Below are 24,701 nucleotides of genomic sequence, written 5' to 3' on the forward strand. Positions count from 1 at the left end.
TCTCCTGGCTTTAAATAGGGACACAGCCCTGTGTTAGCGCCCCAGGCAGTGTGTCGCCCTCTGAAAACCATTTAGTGTGAGTTATCAGGACCTGCCAGTTAAAAACTGTCTAGTTTTAGCAGTAACTGTTTAATACAGTCATAAATCATGGTGAAAGTGGGAAGTATTTATCATTATGTGATATAGCTTATCATTTGGCTCTTCCCCAAGTACGGAAGAGAAATATTTATGAAACGCTTTGGCTTCTCGGTGTCCTGCATTACCACAGCAGGTCAGGGAGCTCCAGGGAGCCCAAGTCCTTGAGTTCTCACTCTCTTGGCTGGAGACTTGTCTGTGCCCCCTTTAGATGTGTCATCCTTAAGATTTATTATCCTTTTTGGTTCCTCCTATCTCATTTACATTCATTACTATTGGCTTCCTCTTTTTGCCTTTCCGTTTTTATTTTTGCTTCCCCTTTGGGCTGTGCTGGGTCTCTAACCAGTGTGGTCAACTTTCTCAATCATGGGCTTGTGGCTTTTCAGCCCTCAGTGACCTCAGAAGATTTCTCTGCACAGCATTTCTGACTTTTCCCAGTCATTGTGGGTCAGGAATGGGCAGGACATGAGCGGGTAGATGTCTGTGGTGGGGGCTTTGCGCACCCCCAGCCTGGAGCCAGGTTCTGCTTGGCATGGTGCACAGCACATTTTTATACTTAGCTTTTAATTAACACCCAGGACACACTGATCCACCAGGAGCATCCATGTGAAAACAGGGAAGGTGGTAAGGAGGAGCTTCAGCTCCCTGTCTGCTGTTTATTGGGATGCAGCAGCAGGAGAAAGGTGGGAGGGAGGAGGTCTGGGAGGATGTTCATCCCGGGCTGCTGGATTAATCCTGTCCCTCCTGTCTCCACAGGCATGCTATGGCATCCTGAAGGTGCCCATTGGGAGCTGGCTGTGCAGGACCTGTGCCCTCGGTGTTCAGCCCAAGTGTCTGCTGTGCCCCAAGAGGGGGGGAGCGCTGAAGCCCACCCGCAGCGGGACTAAATGGGTCCACGTTAGCTGTGCCTTATGGATACCTGAAGTAAGGGGTTTGCCAGCCTCCTCCTGACACCTGGGTGGGCACAGGGATGTCTCAGGTCTTGGCCCAGGGTGTTCCTTAACGGTGTAAATAACAAATGTGTAAATAACAAATGTGTAAATAACAAATGCAGTTTGGCTGTGCCGGAGCCACAATGCCAGGCAGTTATCGTGTGTTTAATTAGCAGCCAAGGAGCTGCTAATTAAAGGAGGACAGAGAATTGGGCTGCAAGGCCACAGAGGGAGGGGCATACCTTTGAGCAGAGTAAAGCTAATTTCATATGCCCATCTGAGATACACCTCAGAATTCATGCGGAGGAAAAGCCAACATAAATTTTTCCTTCTTTGTCATACAGATTTGTTTCTGGTTTTGGGGGTTTGGGCTTTTTTCCCAAATTACAGCTGACCCTGAAAAATAAGAAATATAATCCACCCCTCAATCAGACTGCCACAGACATCCCCTTGTAGGAGATTTTGGGACCATAGCCAATATTTACAACTTGTGTTCTGTCTTGTGGCCAGGTTAGCATTGGATGTCCTGAAAAAATGGAACCCATTACGAAGATCTCACATATCCCAGCAAGCAGGTGGGCTTTGTCCTGCAGCCTCTGCAAGGAGTGCACCGGGACATGCATTCAGGTATGTAACTTGGCACTGGAGGAACTCAGAACTCTGGGCTTGTACCTGTATTAGCCACTGGAGAGTCTGGAGATGCTGAAGGACAAGGTCTGAATGACTCTTATTTCTGTTCTGAGTAAACCTAATGACAAGAGCCTGTCAGGCATCATCAGATGTTGTTTGCAATCATTTAATGCACTGAGTGCTAGAAATCTAGATTAACTTTATTTGCATAACACAGTGGTGTTGCTGTAGTGACACTAATTACTGGGACTGCAAATGACCTTGATTTAGATCAGAAACCTCCAGGAGAAGGGCTTTGTGAGGCTGCCAGGAAAGTGAGATGCTCATGGGATACATAACACAAGTATTTCACAAACCTCAGGGGGGTCAGCCTTTCAGTTGTGGGGATATCAGGGTGCACCAGGGTTGGATAGTCCTCACTGACCTGCTGGCTGGGAAAATAAAGTACTTACCATGTATTACATTTCCACATTTTCTGATGTGCCACAACTAAACAAACCACTGCAGATACCCGATTGCCTTCCCTCCCCACAACAGGAGAGGTAGAAATTCTGTTTTCAGACAGAAAGCAGCATTCTCCAGGCTTTTCTATTGCAAAAGTGGGACATAGCTTCCCACACCATGATCTCTATTCTTGGGGAGCAGAGCAGAAGCTCCCATCCATAGTGCAGCATTCTTGGTGTGAGGGCATTTGGGGAGCCCTGCTGAACCCCATGATTCCCCCTGCTTGGCCAGTGTGATGTCTTGGTGGTCCCAGAGAACAGCCATTAAGCTTTGAAAAATTTAGAGAAATTTAGGGATGTGCCTGACCCCCAGTGATCAGCTGCAGTACCTCAGCAGGAGCTGCAGGTAGTCAGTGTTTGCAGCAGTGACCATGGACCAGGAGCTGCTGGCTGGTGGCAGGAGGACAGCAGGGATGGGAGCTCTGCAGTGCTGAGCTGTGTTTGTGCTGTCATCTTGGGTTTAATACCTTAAAGGCAGCTATTTAAAAGTAATCCCCATAGTTTGAAATGAAATCTCACAATACTTCTTTAAATCTGTCGCATTGACTCATTTTTTTTGATGGCTCTGGGTGCTTATTCACCCTGCCAGATGGAGATACTGTGTCAGAATGGCAACTGCTTTCAAAGAACAGAGGGGCAGGGAAGGAAGCAAACAGGCTTGGCAGCATCAAAAAGAATTCAGTGTCTCTCAGGATTCATCCTCTTAGTGCCATCGTGACATGGGAGCTGTGAGATCCTGAGTACTGAATGGATTTGCATTAAAGGTCACCTGAGACAGAACAGGAGCCTTGCTGCCTCATGTGCTGGCAGCTCATGGTTTGTAAGTTTTCATGAGATTGCCACTGGGGCATTTGCCAAGGCCACCCTGCCGTGTGCAGGATGGTTTTGCTTCAAGGAAAAGGGGGAGAAGTGACAAAAAAGCAGGCAGTGCCTTTATGTAAGGATTTATGGGGTAAATTAACACCCATAGGTAAATAAATACACTCTGTACTCATCCATGGTACAGAGCTCTGTTTTGAAAGCTTATGTTTATGGAGCATATTTTGTGGAGCATATTTTATGGAGCATATTTTTGCTAGTGCCTGTTTATACAGGTGGGATCTACCCTTGTCAGCATTTTGGGTTTGTGACCCAGCTCTGAAAGGAGGATCTTGTTTTCTGCAAAAGCACTGGGTGTTTGTTCCTGGCAGCAGCAGTCAGGTGCTGCAGGTGGGCAGGTCTGTGGAAAGAAGGAAGTTGCTTCCAGGAGAGGGTTTTGCAAGTGGCCAGGAGGGTTTTGTGAAGGTGAAATCTTGGAGGCAGGCTGGAGGAGTAGAAGACTGTCATCCAAGCAGGGCATCTCAGAGGCAGCACTGCAGCTTGAGAAAACACCCACCTCAGCCACATTCACAGAGACAAACGCGAGAAGTCTTTGTAGGGACCTCTGTGTGGGGAGGTGTTTTTCCCCCATCCAAATTTGACCATCAAAAGGGAAAGAAACTCAGAGAAGCCTGAGAAAGGGCTCCCTGCTGGTGTCCATGCCTTTGCCCTTGCTGCTGTGTGTGACTGAGCCCCTGCTCTGTGGTGCAGAGCTGTGAGCCCAGTGTAACTTAGTGTGATTGTGACTGAGCCTCAAGCACTGGATGCTGTGCAGGGATGCACCTCTGGAGACACCCTTTGCCTGAGTCCTGTTCAGGGGAAGTCATTACTTCATGGTGGTTCTTGTGGTCAGACATCAGGAGATGCCAGAGAGCTCAGAATGCAGGAGGAATTTTCTTGTTTGCATTTCTGAGATGGAAAAGAGAGTGCCAGGAGCCAGGCTCTGGTGCAGCCTGAGTCCTGGCCATGCTTTTTTGGGACTCCTCCTTGCTTGTCAGAGCGACTGGAGGAGAGCTCACCAAGGCAGCACAGAATGCCAGGGCTCTCTTGGTTGTTGGCAAGCTTCTCTAAAGAAGTCATCATCTTCCAGCTTTCTTTTTGCTGTCACTTTTTGGAGAAAAAGCCCTTGGAAATGTCCTTCATCACTCCCCCATTCATCATCACTTCTCTGCCCACTGCCACCCCCGCCCATTAGGCAAGCAGTGCCCCTGGTCCTCATCCACTGGGACAGCTGGTGGTTCCCAAAGCTGTCTTCTGCCTGTAGTCCTGGAAAGGCAGCACATGGCACCAGGGATAAGAGCAGGGTGTGCTGCCCCAGCCCCATCCGTCCTCTGCCCCTCATCCCCTGAGGAGTCTGTGAGGCTGAAATTGCTGTTTTTAGCTGAGAAGCTCTACCAGGCTCCAGACCATCTGTGGTCACGAAAAATCACATGGTAGATTTTTAAGGATGCAGAAGTGTTGTGTCTGATGGCTTGGCCAGCGTTCAGCACCGGTAATTAATTTTTTCTTCCTGAGCTCCCCTTGCAGGTCTGTTGGAGGAGCTGCTTCCTTCCCCTCGGCCCCAAACTGCAGCAGAGCACCACTGCAAGCTGCTGAACTTCTGTTTGAGTGACCTTGGCAACTCAAATCATCTCTGTTTCTTCCCAGTAAGAATGATTTTAGGACTAATTAGGAGCCCACGTTAAATCTCTGGGCAGTTTTTACCCTCTCTCTCTCACTCACAGTTTTATTTGGGAATGGATTTGCCTGGATAAGCAAAATGTGCTGAAGTGCTTGAATGAAAGGTGCTGTAAGATAATGAAGCACAATCGATAACGAAGCAGAGACTTTTCCAGTCTTTGAGCCTGGTTCATTTTGTGTGGCAGATCCCTCCCTCCTGCCACAAGTGGCTCCATTCCAGCGCCATTCTGGGATGGATCAATATGTTTTTATTGTTAGTTTATCCAGGGTCCCTCAGTGGCTGTAGCCAGCCAGGTATCTTTCTTTGTTGCCCTGTCAGCTGAACTGCCTAATTATTTTCTGTTTGCATTTTGGGCACAGTTTCTGACAAGTGCTGCTTGCCATCTGTTGGAGTAGAGAGATCCAGGATGAGTGTCACTGGATTTGCTTTACTCCTAAGGTGGAGTGATGGTCATTCCTGGTAGCAGGACACTGTCCTGGCAGAAGACATGGGCGTGTTGTTAATGCTGTTTTTAGCACTGATGGCAGAAACAGAAGGGAAGGGACAGCACTGTGTGTGCTTTAAAAGCCAGCATGTGATATACTGACTGCCCTGAGTAAATCTGGAAACTGCAAGTCAGGCTGGGCTCCCTCTGTCCCTCCTTCGTTGCCAAAAATAAATACTTGGGAACAGAGCTGGTGCTTCAGCTGTGTGTGTGGCTGTGACAGGGCTTGTCCCAGGGGAGGCCAGGGTGGCAGGGCAGGCACCTTCTGCCCACTGTGGTGGTGAGTGCCCTGGGCTGGCACAGGGAGCATTCCTGGTCCCTCACAATGCCAGGCTCCAAGCGAGTGCCAGCAGCATAGCAGAAGGAGTTGAGTTTTGCAAGTTACCAGATATTTTTCTGAGCAATTTCAGACTGCAATTAGGACCAAATGGCCATTTTTAAACAGGATGAACGTGGTGTTGGAGTTCATAATCCGTTTGCTTGTGGTGCCTGTGGGAGTTAGTGCCCAGCATTGCTGCCCAGAGCCATGCTGGTACAGCCAGAGCTGCATCCAGCTCTTCCCACTGCTCTCTGAGGCTTTGGAGCAGGGCCTGGAGAGCTCTGGAAGTGAAGGATTTGGACAATGCTTGCCTAAGCTTTTCTTGGTCCTGGCAGCTTCTTGAGCACCAGCAGACTCATAAAAAAAGTCAAAGGAAAATATCTAAAAGCAGCAACATCAAAAGTTCGCCCCCGGGTGCCTGAGCAGGAGTCAGGGCTGATGGATGGGGTGATGATAAAAAGCTGTAAAACCTCTGTTCCTCAACTACTGCCAGAATATATTTTTTAGAATTAAGGTGCAGCAGAGCCCCAGTAAAACTAAATGGTTTGTCATCAACATTCAGGAAATTTCACATGCCTCCACCTGGTCCTTCAGGCCACAAGTGCATCTTCATCCCCCACAAGAACAATTCTTCTATTAACCCAAAGTAGTGCCTACAGTAATAGCCCGCTTAAAAGGTCTCATTATTGCAGTTTAACTGGTCATTAGCAGCTGGAATAGACTGATTTCTTATGGATTATGGTTGAAATAATTACCTGACACTCTGAGCCATTAAAAACAGTTAATGAGTGGAGGGGGAAAAGGTGCTGACATGGACATGGGCACAGCACTGGCTGGTGGGAGTTCCTCTGTGGGACACCAGGCTGAGATTTGTTGCCTGTGGGATCCAAAGTAATTTAAGCCTGAGGTAAGTTTGGAAGATAATTAAATAAATCGATCTGATGCAAGTTTGACAACATTGTAGCCAGTGTACAAGTTCTAAAGCATTCGTTTTGTGATGTTTTGCTCCAGTTGCATTTTTCTTTCTTTTTTAAATGGACCAAGTAAGAGGCTGTGTAATTTCCTGAGGAGGAAGGCATTTAGGAGCATTGGCTGCTTCTTAGATCCCATGTTCACTCCTAAACCATGCCATGTTCTGTATGCTTCCAGTAAAAATGGCATGCTGGCTTTAGATGTGGTAACAGGGTGGGAGTAGCTTGAGGGTGAAATACAGGTGAGCATTTCTCCATCAGGACTAATCCACTGACAGTCCTGGAGCATTGCATTGGCACGAGCTGTTCTTTGGCTTTTGACATGTCTTGTTGGAAGAAGCACTGGAAGCTTCTGGTGGTGGTAGGTGAGAGATGAGCAGGGCCCACTACAGAGGTGGATTAAAGAAGGTGGAAATTTTCCTTAGGTGGGAAAATGCCGCCTGTTGCACCCTGGAGTTCTTCTGCTTGTGTTTGTGGTGTTGGGCCCCTGGGTCTGTGTGACCGGGGCAATATCGGTGTTCTCCATCAGGAATTCCTGTGGTGGAGTATCCATCACTTGATGGCAGGTGTCACCCTGGTGCTGTCCCTGGTTTTGTGGCGTGCCCATGCCGCCTGTTGTGTTGGTGGCTGTCCCCTCATTGCTGTCCCTGAGCCCTGTCCCTCTCCCGCAGTGCTCCATGCCCGCCTGTGTCACCGCATTCCATGTCACCTGCGCCTTCGACCACAACCTGGACATGAGGACCATCCTTGCAGACAACGACGAGGTGAAGTTCAAGTCCTTCTGCCTTGAGCACAGCACCAGCGCCACCAAGTTGCCCGAGGAGGCACGGACAGAGCCCGACCAAGCCCAGCTGGACTTGGAGAAGGTCACGCTGCGGAAGCAGAAGCTCCAGCAGCTGGAGGAGGACTTCTATGAGCTCGTGAAGCCTTCAGAGGTGGCAGAGAATCTTGACTTGAGTGAATCACTGGTGGACTTTGTCTACCAGTACTGGAAGCTGAAGAGGAAAGCAAACTCCAACAAACCGCTGCTGACACCAAAAACGGATGAAGTGGACAACTTGGCTCAGCAGGAGCAGGATGTTCTCTACCGACGCTTAAAGCTCTTCATGCACCTCAGGCAAGACCTGGAGAGGGTGAGTACAGCTTCTCCTTCAGTGGTGTACCCCTGGGCTCCATCAGGGCTGCTGGCACCCACAGGCAGCACAAGCCCTGCTCCCCCTGCTCAGTTTGACTCCCCTTACAGTTTTGTTCTTCCATCTTCATTCAGAAACTTAGCAGTGCTCAGTGTGTGTACATCATCGGTGCCAAAACACTGACATTGATGGAATAAGTCAGTGTTGGGCTTATCCAGGGGTTCAAAAGAACAAATGTCTTCAGGGAGAGGTGCCTTGGCAGGGGTGGGTGGATGGGAGGCAGATGATGCTGCAGCTTGTGTCCCCTATACCTAAATAGTGTCACAAAATTATCCTGTGTTGTCCCTCAGGTGCTTTGCCGCAGCAAGGCTTGGGAACACATCGTTATTTACTTACATTAAACATCAAAGATGAGTGAAAGGCAGAGTGAGGGCAGGGCCAGTGGGACTGGGCATGCCTTGCTGCAGCCAGAAGTGGGTCAGCTCCTCAGGGAGCAGAGGCAGAGCCAGGCCAGAGGATGCAGCACCTGCAGCTCCCAGTGGTGCAGGACGTCCTGGAATCCTCCCAGCCCGAGCAGAGGAAGCAGCAGCCTCCACAGCAGCTTTTTGGGTGAGAGGGAGCATTGGTGGAGCAGCAGTGCCCAAGTGGTGCCAGAGCTCCCTGGGCTGGGCTTGCTGCCACACCATGCAGCTGCCTCTGGATTTGGCTGTCGCGGCTGCATGGAGGGCAGGAGCAGGGATGGGGCAGAGGCTGGAGAGGAGGAGCAACTATGAAGGTGAGAAGCAGCAAGAGGAAGAGGCACAGGGGGAGAAGAAGCACACACAGAGCCTGGGGTGAGATGGCAGAGAGGGGACAGGTTCAGTAGTGCTGCTGCTGGGGAGGCCCATGGGCGTAGCACACTGCAGCAGTGGCACAGGGACAGGCAGGGCAGGGATGCCAAGCTTGGCATGCACAGCTCAAGCTCCTTTGGCATGCACAGCCCAAGCTCCTTCACTTGCTTTGCTCAATACCCAAGCCCTGCCTGGTCCCCTCTCTCCTGCTCCTGCCAGAGGGGTGAATCCATTGCCTTTGCCCAGGTCCCTGTTAGAGCCCCACCCAGAGCTTAGGGAGTCTCTAGGAGCAAGGAGGAAGGAAAGCAGAACAGCATTGTTCTGACCTGGTGGACATGGTGCTGTGGTTTCCTGAGCAGGGGCTGAGGGTGCAGTAGGTGACATGCCCTTCCCTGGGAGGTGCAGGTGGTGGGGATGCTGGCCCTGCGTGTCCCTGAGCCCTCTCTTCACTCTGCTTTGGGTCTGTAGCTTAAGGGGACCTTTGGGGAGAAGGGCAGTGTGGGTGGGCACTGTGTTCATGTCCAGGTGGGGGTTCAGCTTTGGACCTGCCTGCCCTGGTTCCTTGCTGCACCCACTCCTGTGTGGATCCTGGAGCCTGAGAGCCTTCTTCTGTGTAGAAATAGCTGGATTTGAACCTACTGATCTATTTTCTGTGATTCTGTGGCTTTCATCCCTGTGGTCATCATTGCCATCCCTCTGCCAGTCTGCCCCCCCTTTGTTCCTGCCTTCCCACATTTCCATCTCTGTGTTGTGCTGGGCTGGTGCCACCATTAGTGGGTCTCCAGCAACAGGCTGCATCTGCCTGATTCAAGGGTGACAAGTTCAACTCACTTTTCCCCCTCATCTGCTCTATACTGTAAATCTAAACCAGGCTGCTTTGCCTCCTGCTGCTTCCTTTTGTTGCCAGCTTGGCTTTTCCAGCTGCACTGAACCACTGTGCATCCCTGGGTACCATGCTTTGCTCACGGCAGCTTCTCTTTGATTTCTTTGTGTCAAAACTACGTGTTTTACCAGATTTCTCATTTTCCAGAGTTGCCTCCAGGCTTTGTGGGGTGTGCCCATCAGCATTCAGCCTCTGCTTAGCAACTCCCTGCTAGGTTTCACTGCCTGTCCCTGGAAGAGCTGTTTGTTTGTTCTGCTTCCAAGAGTGGAACAATAAACACCAGCCAGATCAAAGTCCAGTGCTCAGATGGGTGATAGGGGTTTAAATCCAACTGTGGGCAGAGCATCCCAGGTATCTGATCCTGCACCTGGCAGGTCACTGCCACCCTGGTTCACTTGCAAATAGAGAGGAATCACATCAAATTGGGATCAGAGAGGAGCAGCCTGGAAGGCTCTGAAGGCTTTCAGAGGCTGTCCACAGGACGTCATGTTGGATTTTAGCAATTTCAGCAGTTAATCTGGCACAAGTGCTTCTGGGGCTGGTCGTGGTGTAGGGGTCCAGGAGTTGGGGAGGCAGAAGCAGAGAGCAGAGGATGTGGGGACAGCCATAGTGATTGTGGTTCTCCCTGTCATTTCTTAATCCCTGACATTTCTGTACTTCACAGTGTTAGCAAATTAAAGCTATTACCTGGGAATCCTAATACAGCCCCCCATTTTATTTTTGGCCTTTTTTAACCCTCTTTGCCTTTAAAAAAAAAAGCTTTTTCTGAGCACTGGGTGTTTAAATTAACTTTAACAAAAAGCTGTGGTTTCCAGGCTTTCACACCAGCATCTAAACTTGGCTTGGGGAAGCAGCACTGGGTGGTGTTGAGCTGTGTAAGTGTGGGTAAATACCAGCAGTCTCTAAGCAAAGCTAAAGTAATGTTTTCTTCCAGGAATATCAAATCACAGGGAAGAGATATGGCCAAACTCTTGGAGAGTCAGGTTGCCAGAAGCAGTTGTTTTCTTCATAAAGAAATAGTTTGGTGTTTTCTCCAATCCAGAAAGAAAAAAAGAAAACGTAGTAAAATATGCTATAGAACTCCCTGCCTTGTATTTACAGCTAGGGGTTTCAACAACAACAAAAAAAGAGCAGCTTCTTCTCCTTGTTTTCTAAACATTCCCAAATTGTCCTTAAGTGAGGCAGGCCTTGCCTGCAGTGGTCCTGCTGCCCTCAGTCCTGTGGTGGCAGATACAAGGTAAGTGTGGGACGGTGTCCTGGCTTGCTGTGTCATTGTGAGAGGCTCCTGGCCACGCTGGGACAGTCCCCCTAGCCTGGAAATATTCTCTGCAGAGAAGGGTGTGAGCATGAGGAGGGGGAGGAATGGAAGACATCAGGGTCGCATGTGGGTGTGGACATAGCCATGTGCATGTTCCTCTGTTCAGGCCACCTCCCCCCTACCTTATTACAGACAGCTTTGCTCTTTCAGAGCATCCAAAAGCTGAGTAAATGCTGTCAAATCCTGTTAGCTGCCATTTGCATTTTATGCTCTGCAGCTGAAAGCCTCTGCTTGCTCCAAAAGCCTTGATGTCCATTGTGGCAGCAGTGCCAGAGCCTGGCTCTCCAGCCACCCTTACGTGGGGCTGGCAAAAGCGTGGCATGAAACTCATCAAGTGCCAGGTGCCAGGAGTTATCAGCGATAATTCTGTCATCCTGTGCTGCTGGGGGTGTTTATCAGCAGCAGGGTTTAGCTGCTGCTGCTGCAGGGCTCACGTGAGCAGTTACATTTTGTGCTCTGCTGTTTGTGTTTAGAGCTTCAGATAATCATAGAATGGGTTGGGTTGGGTTGGAAAGGAGACCTTAAAAGATCATCTTCTTCCAACCCCACTGCCATGGTTAATGAAAGTTCTTGAACTGGGACACAATGCACCAGTGATTTGCAGGTAGCTGTGGAGCAAGTGTGAATAACCATATGGAGGGGCCAGATTGGAGGCAGGGAGCCGCTGCAGCTGCTGGCCTGAGTCAGCATCACCAGGGTATTTTGCTGTGTTTTCTGTGCTTTTGCCTGGTATCTGCTTTAGGGCAGTTCTGTGAGGCTCTGACATCCCCATCCCAGCTCAGTCCCTCCCCTGCACTGGCTGTGGGAAGAGGGTTTATCCCTCCCTGCTAAAGGTGCAATTTCTGTATGAGAACTGGGAGCACCAAGCTGCTTCATCAAATTTGGCATTTTTTGTGCAAGTGGCCATGTCAGGTGTGAACAGGACATGTGCATGATGCAGCTGCTGGGCCAAGGACTCAGCACAATGCTCAGATGTTGGTGCTGGCCCTGTCCATGACTGTGTTAAATGCTCCTTCTACAGCATTTTCCTTCCCAGCCTTCCCTGCCCACTGTGGGGTCCTGGCTGTTGGAGCCAGGACAGAGGTGTTTGGGCTTGGAATGATTCACTGCATGGCTTTTCCCAAATGTACCACACAGTCTGGATCCAGAGCCCTCACTGCCAGCCCTGGCTCACCCAAAGGGCCATGGCAGGAGGGCAGCACAGGTGATGGTGAGGGGAAAAGGATGGAGTCCCAGGGAGTGGGGATTTCCCTGGGCAGCAGGAGCAGCAACACAGCTTGAGGGGACCTGCTTTGACCCTGCCTAAACCAGACACTGTTTCGTGTGTTTCTGTAGGTTAGAAATCTCTGTTACATGGTGACAAGACGGGAGAAAATGAAACACACCATTTGTAAACTGCAGGAGCAGATCTTCCATCTCCAGATGAAGCTTATTGAGAAAGATCTTTACCCAGGTCAGTACCACAAAACTCACTCTCACAGATGCTTCCCACTGAAGCCAAATTGTGTGCCAAGGAAGCCAGAGCTGCCCCCTCCCCTGATGTGTTATTTTGGCATGGTTCATATATTGACTCAGAAACACTCAATAAAGCCAGACTCTGGGTGACTGGAGTGCTGGAGCTATTTGTTTTCACAGATCCCTCTTGATCCTCCCCTTCCCAGAAATCAGTCAGAAGGACCAAGCATTTGCTTAGGTGGGGGTGCTAAGACAGTGTTTGGTGGCTTTTGTGAGCTGGGACTGCTTGGGAGGAGATGGCACATCCTGGGCACGGGGCTGCTCTGCAGCTGGCTCCCTGGCACGGGCTGGAGCCCTGCCTCAGCCTCTTTGCAGATGCCTCTGAGCATTCTGTCAAGAAACAAGGGTTAAGCTGCTGGTGGGGGGGTCTGGTGTTCCAGGAGACCAGTTCCTTTAGCTCTGGTCAGCTGCAGCTCCCTGCTTCACATACCCCTTAGTGGAGATCACGCTGCTGACTGCAAAGCCTCTGCCAGCTTTTATTAAGGAGCTGAAATAAAGCTGGTTTCCTTTTGTCCTACTTTTTTTCCTTTTGCACAAGCAGTGCCGGAGCCCACAGCTCCTGCTCCCTCCTCCTTCTCCTCCTGTGCCTCCTGGGGCAGGGCAGAGCAGCCCCTGTGGCTGCAGAAGAGTTTTTCCAGCAGCAGCATCTGGTGCTTTGGCAGCTGCTTCCGACGGTTGTTGTGTTTGTGGCTTTGGAGTTGTGTTTGAAGCCATCACATGGTTGGGGTTTCTTCAGGAACTGTCTGGGCTGAGCTTTCCTTGACAAAAGTCTCCTTTGACTGAAGTTTTGGAGGCTGAGGAATGTGTGTGCTGAGATGTCTGTGACTCAGGCCCATGCAAATTCCTGTTGATAGCCAAGGCCAGGCAGCGGTGGGGCACAGGAGGGCTGGGGCCCCAGGGTGTGCTCTGGGCTGATGTGGGTCCTGCAAATCTCAGTCCCTGGCATACTCGTGAGTTGCTCTGCATGTCCTTACTGGATCAGAGGTACAGCTCAGCACTCTGAATACACACAAATGGTGTTTGCACTACTGGGGATCCCACATTGCAAATCCATTCCCTGGCACCCAGGGTATTATGTGCACATTATTCCTGAGCTGGACCCCCACCTCACTGTCCCAGCCAGCAGCATCCCTGCCAGGAGCACCACCTGCCATGTGCTGTCACTGCCAGCTTCTGTGGGTTTTGGAGGCATCACAGGGGACTGAGCAAACCCAGCCCAGCATTCGCAGCTCTCAGAAGGAGATAGGCACAGGGTAGTTTGCCAGGACAGGCTTTTAAGCTTTCCTCTCTTGCAGACAAGGTGTTAGACAGCTGGAAATGCCCTTGGGGACCTGTGTTCCCCAAAATGCCTTGGGGTTCATGTCCAACCCTCTCTCTGATGCAGCAGTGGGATGGAAGCCAGCAGTTCCTCCCAGGGAGAGTGGGAGTAGGTGAGCTGGGAGCCTCACCAGTGGGGTGCAGATGCCAGCCAGTGATGGGGAGCTGATGTTGAGGCTCTGCTGCTGATGTTTTGGAGTTGTCTGCATTGCCCAGTGTCGGTGCTGTGCGATTGCCCTTCCCAAAAATGTTATGGGTGTACTTGAGAAAAGCATGGCTGCTGTGCCCATGATGTTTGTTCTGCCTAAAGGTGAGTGATCAGAGACAAACCCACAGTGGGAGGGTGGCTTGCGTGGAGGTTGCTGTGCAGGGATCACTTCAGACCTTGTGATGCAGATGCTTTTCCCTCCTGCCCTACCTGGCTGGTGTTTGCACTTTCCACTCTGAACCAGCCGAGCTGAGCTGCTTGTCTCTCCCAGGACGGACTTACTGCTTGAGCCTGAGCAGGGACTGACTGCTTCCTCTGGGACCCAGCTCCCATGAGTCCCTGCTGCCAGGGAAGCAGCCCAGCTCCAGGAATTTGGTCCTGGCATCTCCAGGTGTTTTGGGCATCTGGGTCCTTCCTATGCCAGTGAGACATTAGGGACCCGAGTGCCTTTCAGCATCAGTCTGTAGAGTGTCCTGAGCTCAAGAGGAGTTCCCCTGCCAGGACCACACCAGGAGCTGCAGATACTCAGCATCCAGTGGAACCAAAGCTTTGGATAACTCACTGCTGCCTTTTCCAGCATTACAAAGCACTTACTGGTTTGGAAGGGGGGAATGGTTCTGTTAGCATCCTCCTCTACAGCTCCTGACCAGGATGCTCCCCTCCATACCTGGGGTTCCTGGGAGAAAGGAAGAAGTCTCCATTATTTCACTGGATGAGGCCAGTTTTTAGCTGCTGTACAATAGCCATCCACTGAGATCTGTTGGGGTTGTTCCAAAGATGGTTTTGGCACAAAGGTTTTTTTGGACCAGCTCCCACACAAAACTCAGAACAGGAGGGGTTTATTTTTCCTGCTGTCAAATGATCATTTAAGCAGGAGATTCTTAATAAAATCAGTGAGAACTTCCCGTGTAAAATGAACCTTCCTCTCTTCCCTGTATTTTTCTTGCACTGAGTGGAAAGTAAACATTGTCTGGCTTTGAAACACGGCTACTATTTTGACAGGTTCCTCTTCAAAAAGTGCTGCTCGGGTTTCTCTTTAGCCCCGTTGTGCTGTCTAAACAAAGTTAGATTTTGATTTTGTAAGCGAAGTGAAAAATGTGTCTGCCTTCCTCCCATTACTTGGCAGGAACATAGCAAATACCAAATTTGCTTTTGCATTTCTTTCTTTCTTTCTGTAAGTCCTTTGGTCAGGAGGGGTTCCTGGCTGGCAACTCCAGGACTGTAAATCCTCTGTTAATTCAGACTCAGGCAGGTGCAATGCAAATTCCCTCCCCTGCCCACCCAGTACATTTCCACTGCTGCTGCAGGGGGAGAGCTGAGGTTATTCCCTCTGACCTGTCCACCCCATGGCCTCTCTGCTGAGGATTTGCTGCTGGCTCACACAATAAACTGATTTCTTCCTCAAGATCATTGTTTAGCCTGTGGGCCAGACTGAAAAACTGCCTGTCTTGCCTCCATTTACGTGAGTCACCCACATTTTGGTTTAAGGGCGATATCCTTCCCTCTCTGAAAATTAACAGAAGTTTTAGCCTGGACTTCTGGAGGAGAATGGCCTAACAGAGTAAGTAAAAACTGCTGAAAGTATTTTACTTGGCAATACAAGTTGTACTTTTATAGGGTATTTGTCCTGTTTACCCAAGAGGAATAAATCCAGTAGAAGTTCAAAGCCATTTAGGAAATGCTAATTTTTAGCTGAATGTCTTTATAGGTAAGAGTTAGATCCCTACCTTTCCATAGGCAGTCCTGGTCATCTTTCCTACTTCATGTACCTATATCACTTTGGGGTTTTTTCACTCCTGCACAGTTTTGTCAAAAGGTCAGATCAAGGCTGGCTTTAAAACTGTTGGTACCTTTGCTCTGTCAGTCTGGCTGTGCAGCTGAATCCCTTCTGGAGATGCTCTTGTTGGTGATGGGTGACACAGCACCAGGTTTGTAGGTCACTATGGCTCCTGCAAGGGGTCTGAGCAGGATTTGGGGTTACTGCCTAGTGGGTCCTCACCCCAAAGTCCTGGTCCAGGTCTGTGGCTGTAGAATCTCAAGCAAGTTACCTGCCTTCAGTGGTGCTGCCACTGTGGCCACTCCTCTCCAAGGCTAAAATCTCATTTTTTTAAAAACCTATAGGATTAAGATTTTCGTTAGATGTAGAGAGCTTAGCATACAGCTGGCCAAAGAATGGCCCTTGCTCTCCCTTTGGCTTGGAGGTGTTTGCAGGTCTCCACTGCAGGGGTTGCCCAGGGGAACTCGCTCACCGCAGCATCCCTGATGCCTCGTCTCACACAGCGTTTTCCTTTTTTTCTAAAAAATGCCAGAACAAACTGGGAAGAAGACAAAGGGTAAGAAAAGTGACCCAAGAAGGAAAGGAAGAGATGGTAGAAAAAATAGTCCTGAGAAGACAGAGAAAAGGAAATCGGTCAACGAAACTGTTTTGGGACAACTGGGTAAGTCTGATTTTATGGCGCAGAGCTGACCCATGATGCTGGAGGCTCCCTCTTTTGGGGAGCAGGGTTAAGAGTCCCAGCCCCTGATCCCTCCTGCATGTAACATGGTGGAGTTACACTTTCCATCTCACTTTTGTGGGAATCAGCCTGAATTATCCAGGTCCTACTAGAGAGACGGGCTCAGAAACATGCTCGCTGGCAGGGCAGGGGATTTAAAACTCCCCCGTGTAGCTCCAGGATTGGGAGAATGTGTTACAAAACCTGTGATGTGCTGCTGGAGCAGGATTTCACTTTCAGGTGATAAAATCAGACTTACCCACCCCATGGTAGAGCTGCTCCCCTGTGCCTTCTGTGCTGTGCAGTGATGGTGAGTACAGCACGTGGGCTGTGAGGTTTTCTGTACCATCCATGGCATGTATGGCCATGCTGGTTGTGCCAGTGGTGCAGGAACATCCAGGAGTCAGGCACAAAGCACATCCATCTCTTGAATTTGCTGAGGAGGTGAGGAGCCCCTACACATGCTTCAGCCACCTCCAGCAGGTCCCCATCGCCTAAAAGGTTGTTTTGGACAAGGTCTTTGACAACTGCATATGGTTTTTACATGGAATTGGGTTTTTGCTTGACTTCCTCTGGTGCTGCCACCTCCACTAGCAGAGGCAGAAGGTGATGAGTTCACGTGTGCCTAGCTGCCAGGGCACAGGGGAGCACTGGTCCTTTGAGGCTCTCAGGCAGTCTGGAGATGCTTTAAAACCCTCCAGGGAGTACAGAGCATTTATGTGGGAGGTCTGGTGGTCTGGACTTCACCACTTCGCTCTGCTTTGCACATTGCTCACCTGACTATGCTGCTTTCTGGTCATCTCAGAGCTGTTGGACCTTTGGAAACGGGGCTTTTGCACTCATTCTGTCTCTGCTCTGTTTTTTCTGGGGCAAATTCCAGCAAACAATGGAGGCTGGAGAATCTCAGAGGAAAGCTGCATGGCTATGAGCTTGGGAAACCAGGCAATTTGGCCCAAAGCTTCACCGAGGTCTTGTTACCTGCTGCATTTTGTGAAGGGTTTGAAGCATCCCTTGGGGCTGCTGTCGTCAGAGCAGGGCTGGGGAAGGTGACCTGAGCAGTGCCCTTGCCCACAAAACCTGGGCTTTTTGGTGTTTGGGTACCACACAACGGCCAGAGTTCATCCGTGCTCCTGCTTCACCTTCCCTGCCTTGGGCTGCTGTCAGGGTGGGTGCTGTCTTCTCCAGAAAGGCTGGGGTGAGTTGCAGGAGGTGCAGGGTCACAGCCCATGTTGCTGCTCACAGGTGAGGGTGGTGTAGGGCTGACACTGCTACCAGCAAACCTTGTGGGCATGAGTCACCCTGCCCAGGCCACTGCTCTTTCCCTCTCTGTTGCTGGACTGACTGTTTCAAAGGAAAGCTCTTCCTGAAATCCAGAATCAAACCTCATTTTTCCTCCATCCATAAAACCAACTCAGATGTTGAACCCGTGGGTTTCTGTTTCAGAGATGAAAACTGCCTTTGTCTGTGTAGGTGTGCACCTTTCCCATTACTAATTGGACCCAATTAGCCCAGCCCACAGTGCTCGCTCTTGCGCTCAATGATCATTATCAGGAAGTTTTTCAGCTTTTTCCATTCCAGCCTTCATCTCTGCTCCTCTTCTTCAGTTTCCACGCCTTCTGAGATGTTCTTAGACCTGCAGATGTAGCAGTGGTGCCATCACCACGCTGGCTGATTAGCTCTGGGGGTGGCCTTGCAGCAGCTGCTTCCTGGGGAACTTGTCATTCCCATGTCTGGGCGCAAGTCCTGCTCTGTCACCATATTTTTTAGCTTACACTTGAATTGTTTTCTTCCACCTTTGCATGAGAATGTTTCCACCTATGCTGGGATGTGTCATTCCTTGTCATCTTCACTGAAAGAAGAAGCTTGGTTTGGATTCAGGGAGGTTTGTGGAGAGCTGGATATGAGGGACTGCTCAGGTTGTTGTGCTGTGACCCCAGTGCACCCCAAGTTCAGCACTAGTGCTGGAGTAACCCCTGCTCTGTGTCTGGTGTGCTGCGTTGATCTTTCAAGTGTTGATCTTTTGAGTGTTTCTGCAGTGCCAGGGAGTTCTGGTGGAGTGGGTGATGGTGAGAGAGGGCAACATGGCCGTTCCTGTTCCTGACTTCTGAGGCAATCTTCCACTCTTGTTTTTCCCAGGCTTGTCAACCTCCTTCCCCATCGACGGGACCTTCTTCAACAGCTGGTTGGCACAGTCAGTGCAGATCACTGCGGAGAACATGGCGATGAGCGAGTGGTCACTCAACAACGCCCACCACGAGGCCAGCACCCCTGGCCTCTCCGAGGAGCTCCTCCAGGATGAGGAGACCTTGCTGAGCTTCATGATGGACCATTCCCTCAGGTCCCCGTTCAGGCAGAGCGAGACCACAAAGAAAGTGAAAAGCAGAACGAGAACGAACACTAAGAAAAAGCTGCAGAGGAGCAGCCCCTGTGCAGTGGGCGGGGGCCACCCGGAGGGCTCGGAGCCCTGGACTAACAATCCCAGCAACTTGTCGGAGGATCCCGCCAAGCCCTTCGCTCTGGATTCCAGACCCAGCAAGTTGGAAAAAGGGGCGGCAAAGCTCCCCACCGACCGCAAAGGGATGGGCGAGGCCAAAAAGGTGGCCAGGAAGGGCTCTCTCCAGAAAGCCAGCGAGCCTCATCCCCCTGCTGGGACACGGGGCTGCGCCAGCAAGGAGGAGGAGGAGGAGACGCCGCGCTGCGCTCAGCCGGAGCCCAGCCCCACGGCCAAAGTGCCTGACTCCATAGGTAGCCCCAAAACCATCGTGCGGTTCAAATTACCAAAGGAGAGCCGGGGGGCGCGGCGGTCGCAGCCCCCCAAGGCCGAGGGCGCTGGCGGAGCTCCCCTGCGGCGCTTCGAGGCCGACACGGACGGATACTTCTCCGACGCCGAGATGAGCGACTCGGACGGGGAGTCCCGCGGCAGCCGGGCGCAGCGGGGCCAGCTGGAGGCGGCCGGCGAGGACATTGTCAGGATGAGCATCCTGGCCTCCTAACTCCTCCGACCGTGCCAGCTCCGTGAGGCCTCAACCCAGTTCCAACTGCCATGTCCAATTTCTGCCTGGTGTCGCGGCGAGGGGGGTTTTTAATATGTGTATATAGTTGGAAATTCGGCACTGTTGTCTTTCTCTTCTCGAAATGCCCGAGATACAGCTTCAGCTTCACCGACATCGACGACTGTGACAGCAGTGGTCCCTCCCCTGCTCCCTGCCAGACCCCACTGCCTGGGAACGTGAGCCGGCACCCGCCAGGACCGATGTTGAGGGCGCTGAGAGGGTGGATGGTGCCGGTGCCCGTGCTTTCTGCAGGGATGACAGTTCAATTAATGGGCATTATTTAATGAGGGGCAGATTTCTGCCTGGGACGGTTGCCCTCAGAGCAGGGAGCGAGTAGAGGGTCCGGCAGTGGCCAGCTGTGGGAGGGGAAATTCCCACCTGTGTGTGCGGAGAGAAGGAAGCGAAATAAGCGATTCTAAAATAAATAATGACTAAAGCACAAAAAGCTTGTTGGAGGAAAACGCTTGGGGTGGAAGAGAGCAATGTTGCATTTCTATTTTTAGGGAAAAAAAACCTCTTGGTCATTATTTTTCCCCTCACCTTTCCATGTGGTTGGGATCCGTCCAGGGGCCAGGATGCAAAAGTCCTCCCCGTCCATGCCCCCAGTGAGGTTCTTAGAAACACTGAAGTGATTTACTCAGGTGAATGGATCAGCAAGTGGAGAATGGAAATGTGGGGCAGGATGGGGGAGGAAAGTATCCTTTAAAACCACCATGGGGAGTCAGGGTTGGTGTCACCTGGGAGGTTGAGCAATTTTTTTGCCCATGCTTCCCTGCAGTGCTGCCATGGTCCCACCATGCCAGGGCAGCACCTTTGAAATCCCCCTTGCAAACCAAAACCATGGCCCCAAGGCCAAATGTGCCGTCACTGAGGGGAAATTATGTTGCCACCACCATTATGTTTTCCTTCTAAATGCTACAATGGAAATGGTGAATTTATTCCTCTCCATCCTTTGTTTTGTTTTGTGTTTTTTTTTTAACCTTAAATCCTGGTTACAAGCTGTTGACTCGTTGTGGGGGGGTGATTCACAGAAGCTGACATTATGAATATTACAATAATTTAATGCATAAAATGTCCCCAATAAGCCTTAAATGTTATTTGAAAGCCCATGTTACCTATAAGTCAGGCGAATTTCCATGTTTGCACTTAATTGCACCATTACTTCGGTTTTGGCTTCAAAGGTCACAGTTTAGTCATGCTACGTGTTTTATTGGAGTGACCCCAGTGTGAGCTCAGGGAACAAAAAAAAAAAAGGAATTCACTGAAACTTTTGTTGTTGTTGTTTTTTAAAAATAAAAAATGTTTTAAAAAAAAACTAAAAAAAAAAAAACAAAACCAACCCGAACCTGGGACACTTCTGCAACCGGTTAAAACCCATCACTAAACAAAAAAACCTTGCAATTGTCAAACCAATCAGTCAAAGAATTTTGTGGATGCCAAAGAAATATTTTGACAGTCAAGCAGCACAGCCAGAAACCGGAAACTTGTCATTATGAAAAAAAAATTGGAAGTTATTTAGCAACCAAGGACTAAAGACACACTCATACCACACTGCTGCGGCGTTAGGTTCCAAGCTTGCTCCGAGGGATGCTGCTGCTCCGAGACCGCATCCTGCCATTTTGGTTTCTGATGCTTTTTGCTCATTTCACTGTGAGCTTTCTTTTTGAAACTCTGAGACTATTTCTATTGATGTTTTAGAGTAGATCATCATCTTTATCAGCCTTCCAAAGTCCTTATTATTGATCAAATTGCAGCAAAGATCAGCGATGACAGCCCAGCTGATCCCAGACACGGCGACTGGTGGGGGCTGCGGGTGGGATGCCCAGCCCTGCCTCAGCCCAGCACTCACCTGGCTGAGACTGACCGTGCCTGGGAAGGAATCTTCCTCAGATGGGAAAATGTGACACAAGTTATTAGTGGGGGGAAAAAAAAAGAAAACAAAAAAACAGCAAAATACCAACAAAACAGGAACTACCTTTGTTATAAATTAGCATAATCCATTGAGGTTGGAAATGAAAGTCTGCTCATTAATTAAGGCTCAGTATGTTCAGATAATGTTAAATACAGTAAATAGGACTTAGTTTATCTTATCAGGCTTGCTAGCTTTAGCTCCAGTATCCTAGTATACGAGTCATAACAATAATCAATATACTGCCTTTTAATGAATCTTGCTTCCGTGTGCTTCACTCAATTATGGTTAAAAAAAAAAGCAATCCACAAATTTCACTGTACACAGTTCCATTCATCAGCTTCTGCACTACTTGTCTTCTCAGTACAGGAAAGCAAAAATGGGGAAACTTTAAAGAACAACCAACCTGGCACCTCCAACACTGGGCAATAGCACAGTTTGAAACACTCCCAAAACATCAGGCATCATGTTTTGCCATCAGGAGATGGGGGAAAAGCTAAGCAAGCTGGTGGGGCACAGGGAGAAGAATGGGCTGGCAGGAATAGAGAGGAGGAAAAGGGCTGTGGTGAGCTTTGGGGCTGAGCAAGGGCTGGACCATGGTAGGATGGCTGCAGCCACCCCAGAGCATCCCCTGCCTGGAGTGTCCTGGGAGCAGGGGAGTCTGGTGTTCTGGAGAGAAAATGCACAAGGAAAATATTTTTGATGTTAATGTAAATGTATTTTGAAATGAATAGAAAGAGAAGAAAAAAAAAGGTTTATTTTAGTACAGAAATGTTATCTTTTAAGATGTATAAACTGCAGGAATTGACATTTGCACTGTAAGAGCACCTGTTTCCTTGGAGAAGCAGCCACTGTTGAGATGAGGATGCAGAAAGCATCATTCCCTGATTGGGCACAGCCCCTCACCAGCCCCAGCCCTGATGGCTGAGGGAGTTTCCCAAGGACAGCTCCCATTCCACACTCCCATTTTCCCCACACCCATCTTTTTGTTTTTTTTTTTCATTTTTATTTTTTTTTTTTTTTTTTTTTCACTTGCACCTGTTTTATGGGGTTAGGATGCCTGCTGTCCCATGGAGCTCACCGGAAGGTTGGATGCACAATGGAGCCAGGATGGATGCAGGCTGCAGGAAGATGCTGCTACAGGGCAGGGCATGAGGTTTGGTTGTTCTTTAAGGAAATCCCCTGCAGTTTGCACCATTCCACATGCAAACCAACCCACTTCACATCAGTTACAGGAAACGATATGAATGTCGCAGGAGGAGAAACCCTTCTGTTTTCTTTGTTTCAAAGAACGTGATGTGCCATTTGTTAATACAAAAGAGAAATATTGAAAATATATTGAAAAGAGCAATTTTAAATTATTTTTGGCTTATGTTGCAATATTTATTTTCTTGTATTAGAAATTCCTTTGTAGAGAAAAAATGTATTTTTCATTAATGCAAAAACCTATTTCTCCTTTTTGTACATTTTCCATGTTAGTTAATCCTTAAAGCAATATAATGTTATCAAACTCGTTCTGTGTGAGACTGTATTATGCATGCTATTTGTGTTGCCTTGGAATATCTCTGTCTGCCATTATTTTCATCCTGTTTAGATACAGTGTATGCTTTAATACACATTGGGACCATGGCCCATTGCTTATGAAAAGAAACCCCTTTGCATTCCTCAATGTGTTGGCTAATGCAGTCAATAAAGCAGTGTTTTCTGTGTACCTCGTGTTGGTGTAGTGAGCATGGTCACACAGAGCAAGCTCATCCCAGGGATGCAGCTCTGGTCCAGCCCTGCTGATGCAGCCACTCTGCCTGTGAGTAGCACATTTTTGAACTTTCTTTGCATTTCCATTGCCAAATCTTGGCCAGCTCTGGGGGAAACACAGCTGGAGATGTTTGTAACAGCTGGAAGGGCAAGCCCAAGCAAGAGGATGTTCACAAAGTCCCCCATGCCTGAAAGTTTCTGTAATTCAAGGTAGCCACCTCTCTGGTGGAGATTTAAGTCTTGTTTTGCAGACTTGGAGCAAAGCCCACAGAGGAAGTCCTGCTGTGAGACAGGATGCTCAGAGGAACAGCTTCTTGCACCAGGAGCTGGTTTAACAGGCAGGGAAACACACTGCTAGATCTGCTCTTCATGGGAGCAAAAGAAAGCTGCGAAATCCAAAATTCTCCAGTGATGTGTTCCTGTTTGTGAGACACTCCTTGCATCCTGCTGATTTCAGCCGGCAGCCAATCCAGTGAGTGGCATCCCTGCCCATGGGAGGAGATGGGAACTAAATGGTCTCTAAGGTCCCTTCCAGCCCAGTTCTGTGACTGCTGATATGGGCTGTGCTTGGTGGCCTGACCCTCCACCTGTGGAGTGTGGTGGGAGCACAGGGCTCATCACACAGCTTTAAAAACTGGAATGGGATCCACATCTTGTGCATGCTTGGCTGGTTTGGAGGCCACAGGCAAGGGTGCTGCCTTGCTTCAGCAAATATTCGAGTCATTAGGAATGGCTCTTCCACCTTTTTTGGCCTTTGCTGGCATATTTTTCTTCTGTAAAATTGCCCAAGTGCCCAAGCTGCTGAAGGAAAAGGAGCTATTTAGCAGACATACTTAGTTCAGTTTGTTGGCTAATTGATTAATCAGGTAGGTCATGGTGCACAGTGAAGTCAGAGCAAAACCATTCATCTGAGATGGGTCTTCTGGGGGTGCAGCAACTACCATGGCCTCAAATTTAGCTCTTCAATGAAAAGGGAAAGGGTTGGTTTATTGCTAAAAACTAAGGATTTTGTTACTGGGCTGTGTTCTTGCTCACAGCTCTCCAGGCACCCCAGTGATGAACTCAAACTCCAGTCCAGTCCCCAGAGCCCCTCAGTGCAGGTGTGATGCCCACAGCAATGTGCATGAACCTGTCAGCCAGTTCAAGAGTTGCCTTCTCTCACAAGTTTTTCACCTGTTCCAGGCAGGGAGATATTCAGGAGTTCAATTCCATGGAGCAGGGAGCAAGGCCAGCCTGACTGTTATTGTTTAACTTGAAACAGCAACCCCTTTCCCAGCCCCAAAATGTCCAAGGGGATGATGCCAAGCCCAGATGGATCTCAGAGATCTGATGCTGGGGAACATGAGGCATCATCTTTACAAACTGGCAAAGATTTTGTCTCCAAAATATTTAAGGCTCATGGAAGAGAGAGCTGGCCAAATTCCTGGGAAGATGCATCCCTGCCTGCTGGCACCTGCATTAGACCAGAGATGGCTGGGATGGTCCAGCTGGATGTATCATGGAAATGGGCATGGGAATGAACAGAAGTGCCTGCAAGCAAAGGAAGACAATTTTGGACTGTTGAAAAGACTACATCACCTCTTATGTCACCTCCTCTCCCAGAGACCCCATTTCACAGGAGATAAAACAACCAAGCTGACCAACTCACCAAGAACAGCCCAGCAGCTCATTTCTGACATCTTCCTGTTTAGACAGGCACCTGCTACACCCCAAGCTGCCTTTTGAAGGAGTGAGGTGCAGGAGGAATTTCCACAAGGCCAGGACCCCAATCC

General features: G+C 49.6%; 1 protein-coding gene across 3 annotated transcripts in view; it reads left to right on the top strand.

Moving 5' to 3' along the window:
• JADE2 (jade family PHD finger 2) overlaps window positions 1-22,619 on the top strand; it is a 74,223-nt gene extending 51,604 nt beyond the window's left edge. For 2 of the 3 annotated variants that reach the window (XM_030957550.1, XM_030957549.1), the window contains 6 exons: window positions 892-1,059; window positions 1,578-1,694; window positions 7,185-7,646; window positions 12,013-12,130; window positions 16,027-16,155; window positions 18,349-22,619. In XM_030957550.1, the coding sequence (XP_030813410.1) occupies window positions 892-1,059; window positions 1,578-1,694; window positions 7,185-7,646; window positions 12,013-12,130; window positions 16,027-16,155; window positions 18,349-19,205 (1,851 nt within the window). In that variant the 3' untranslated portion in view covers window positions 19,206-22,619. The remainder of the gene's footprint in view (window positions 1-891; window positions 1,060-1,577; window positions 1,695-7,184; window positions 7,647-12,012; window positions 12,131-16,026; window positions 16,156-18,348) is intronic. The other variant, XM_030957551.1, reaches the window with a different exon arrangement.
• The last annotated feature ends 2,082 nt before the right edge of the window (window positions 22,620-24,701 follow it).

The sequence above is a fragment of the Camarhynchus parvulus genome, chromosome 13 (genome assembly GCF_901933205.1).
Source record: "Camarhynchus parvulus chromosome 13, STF_HiC, whole genome shotgun sequence".
Classification (NCBI taxonomy): Eukaryota; Metazoa; Chordata; class Aves; order Passeriformes; family Thraupidae; genus Camarhynchus; species Camarhynchus parvulus.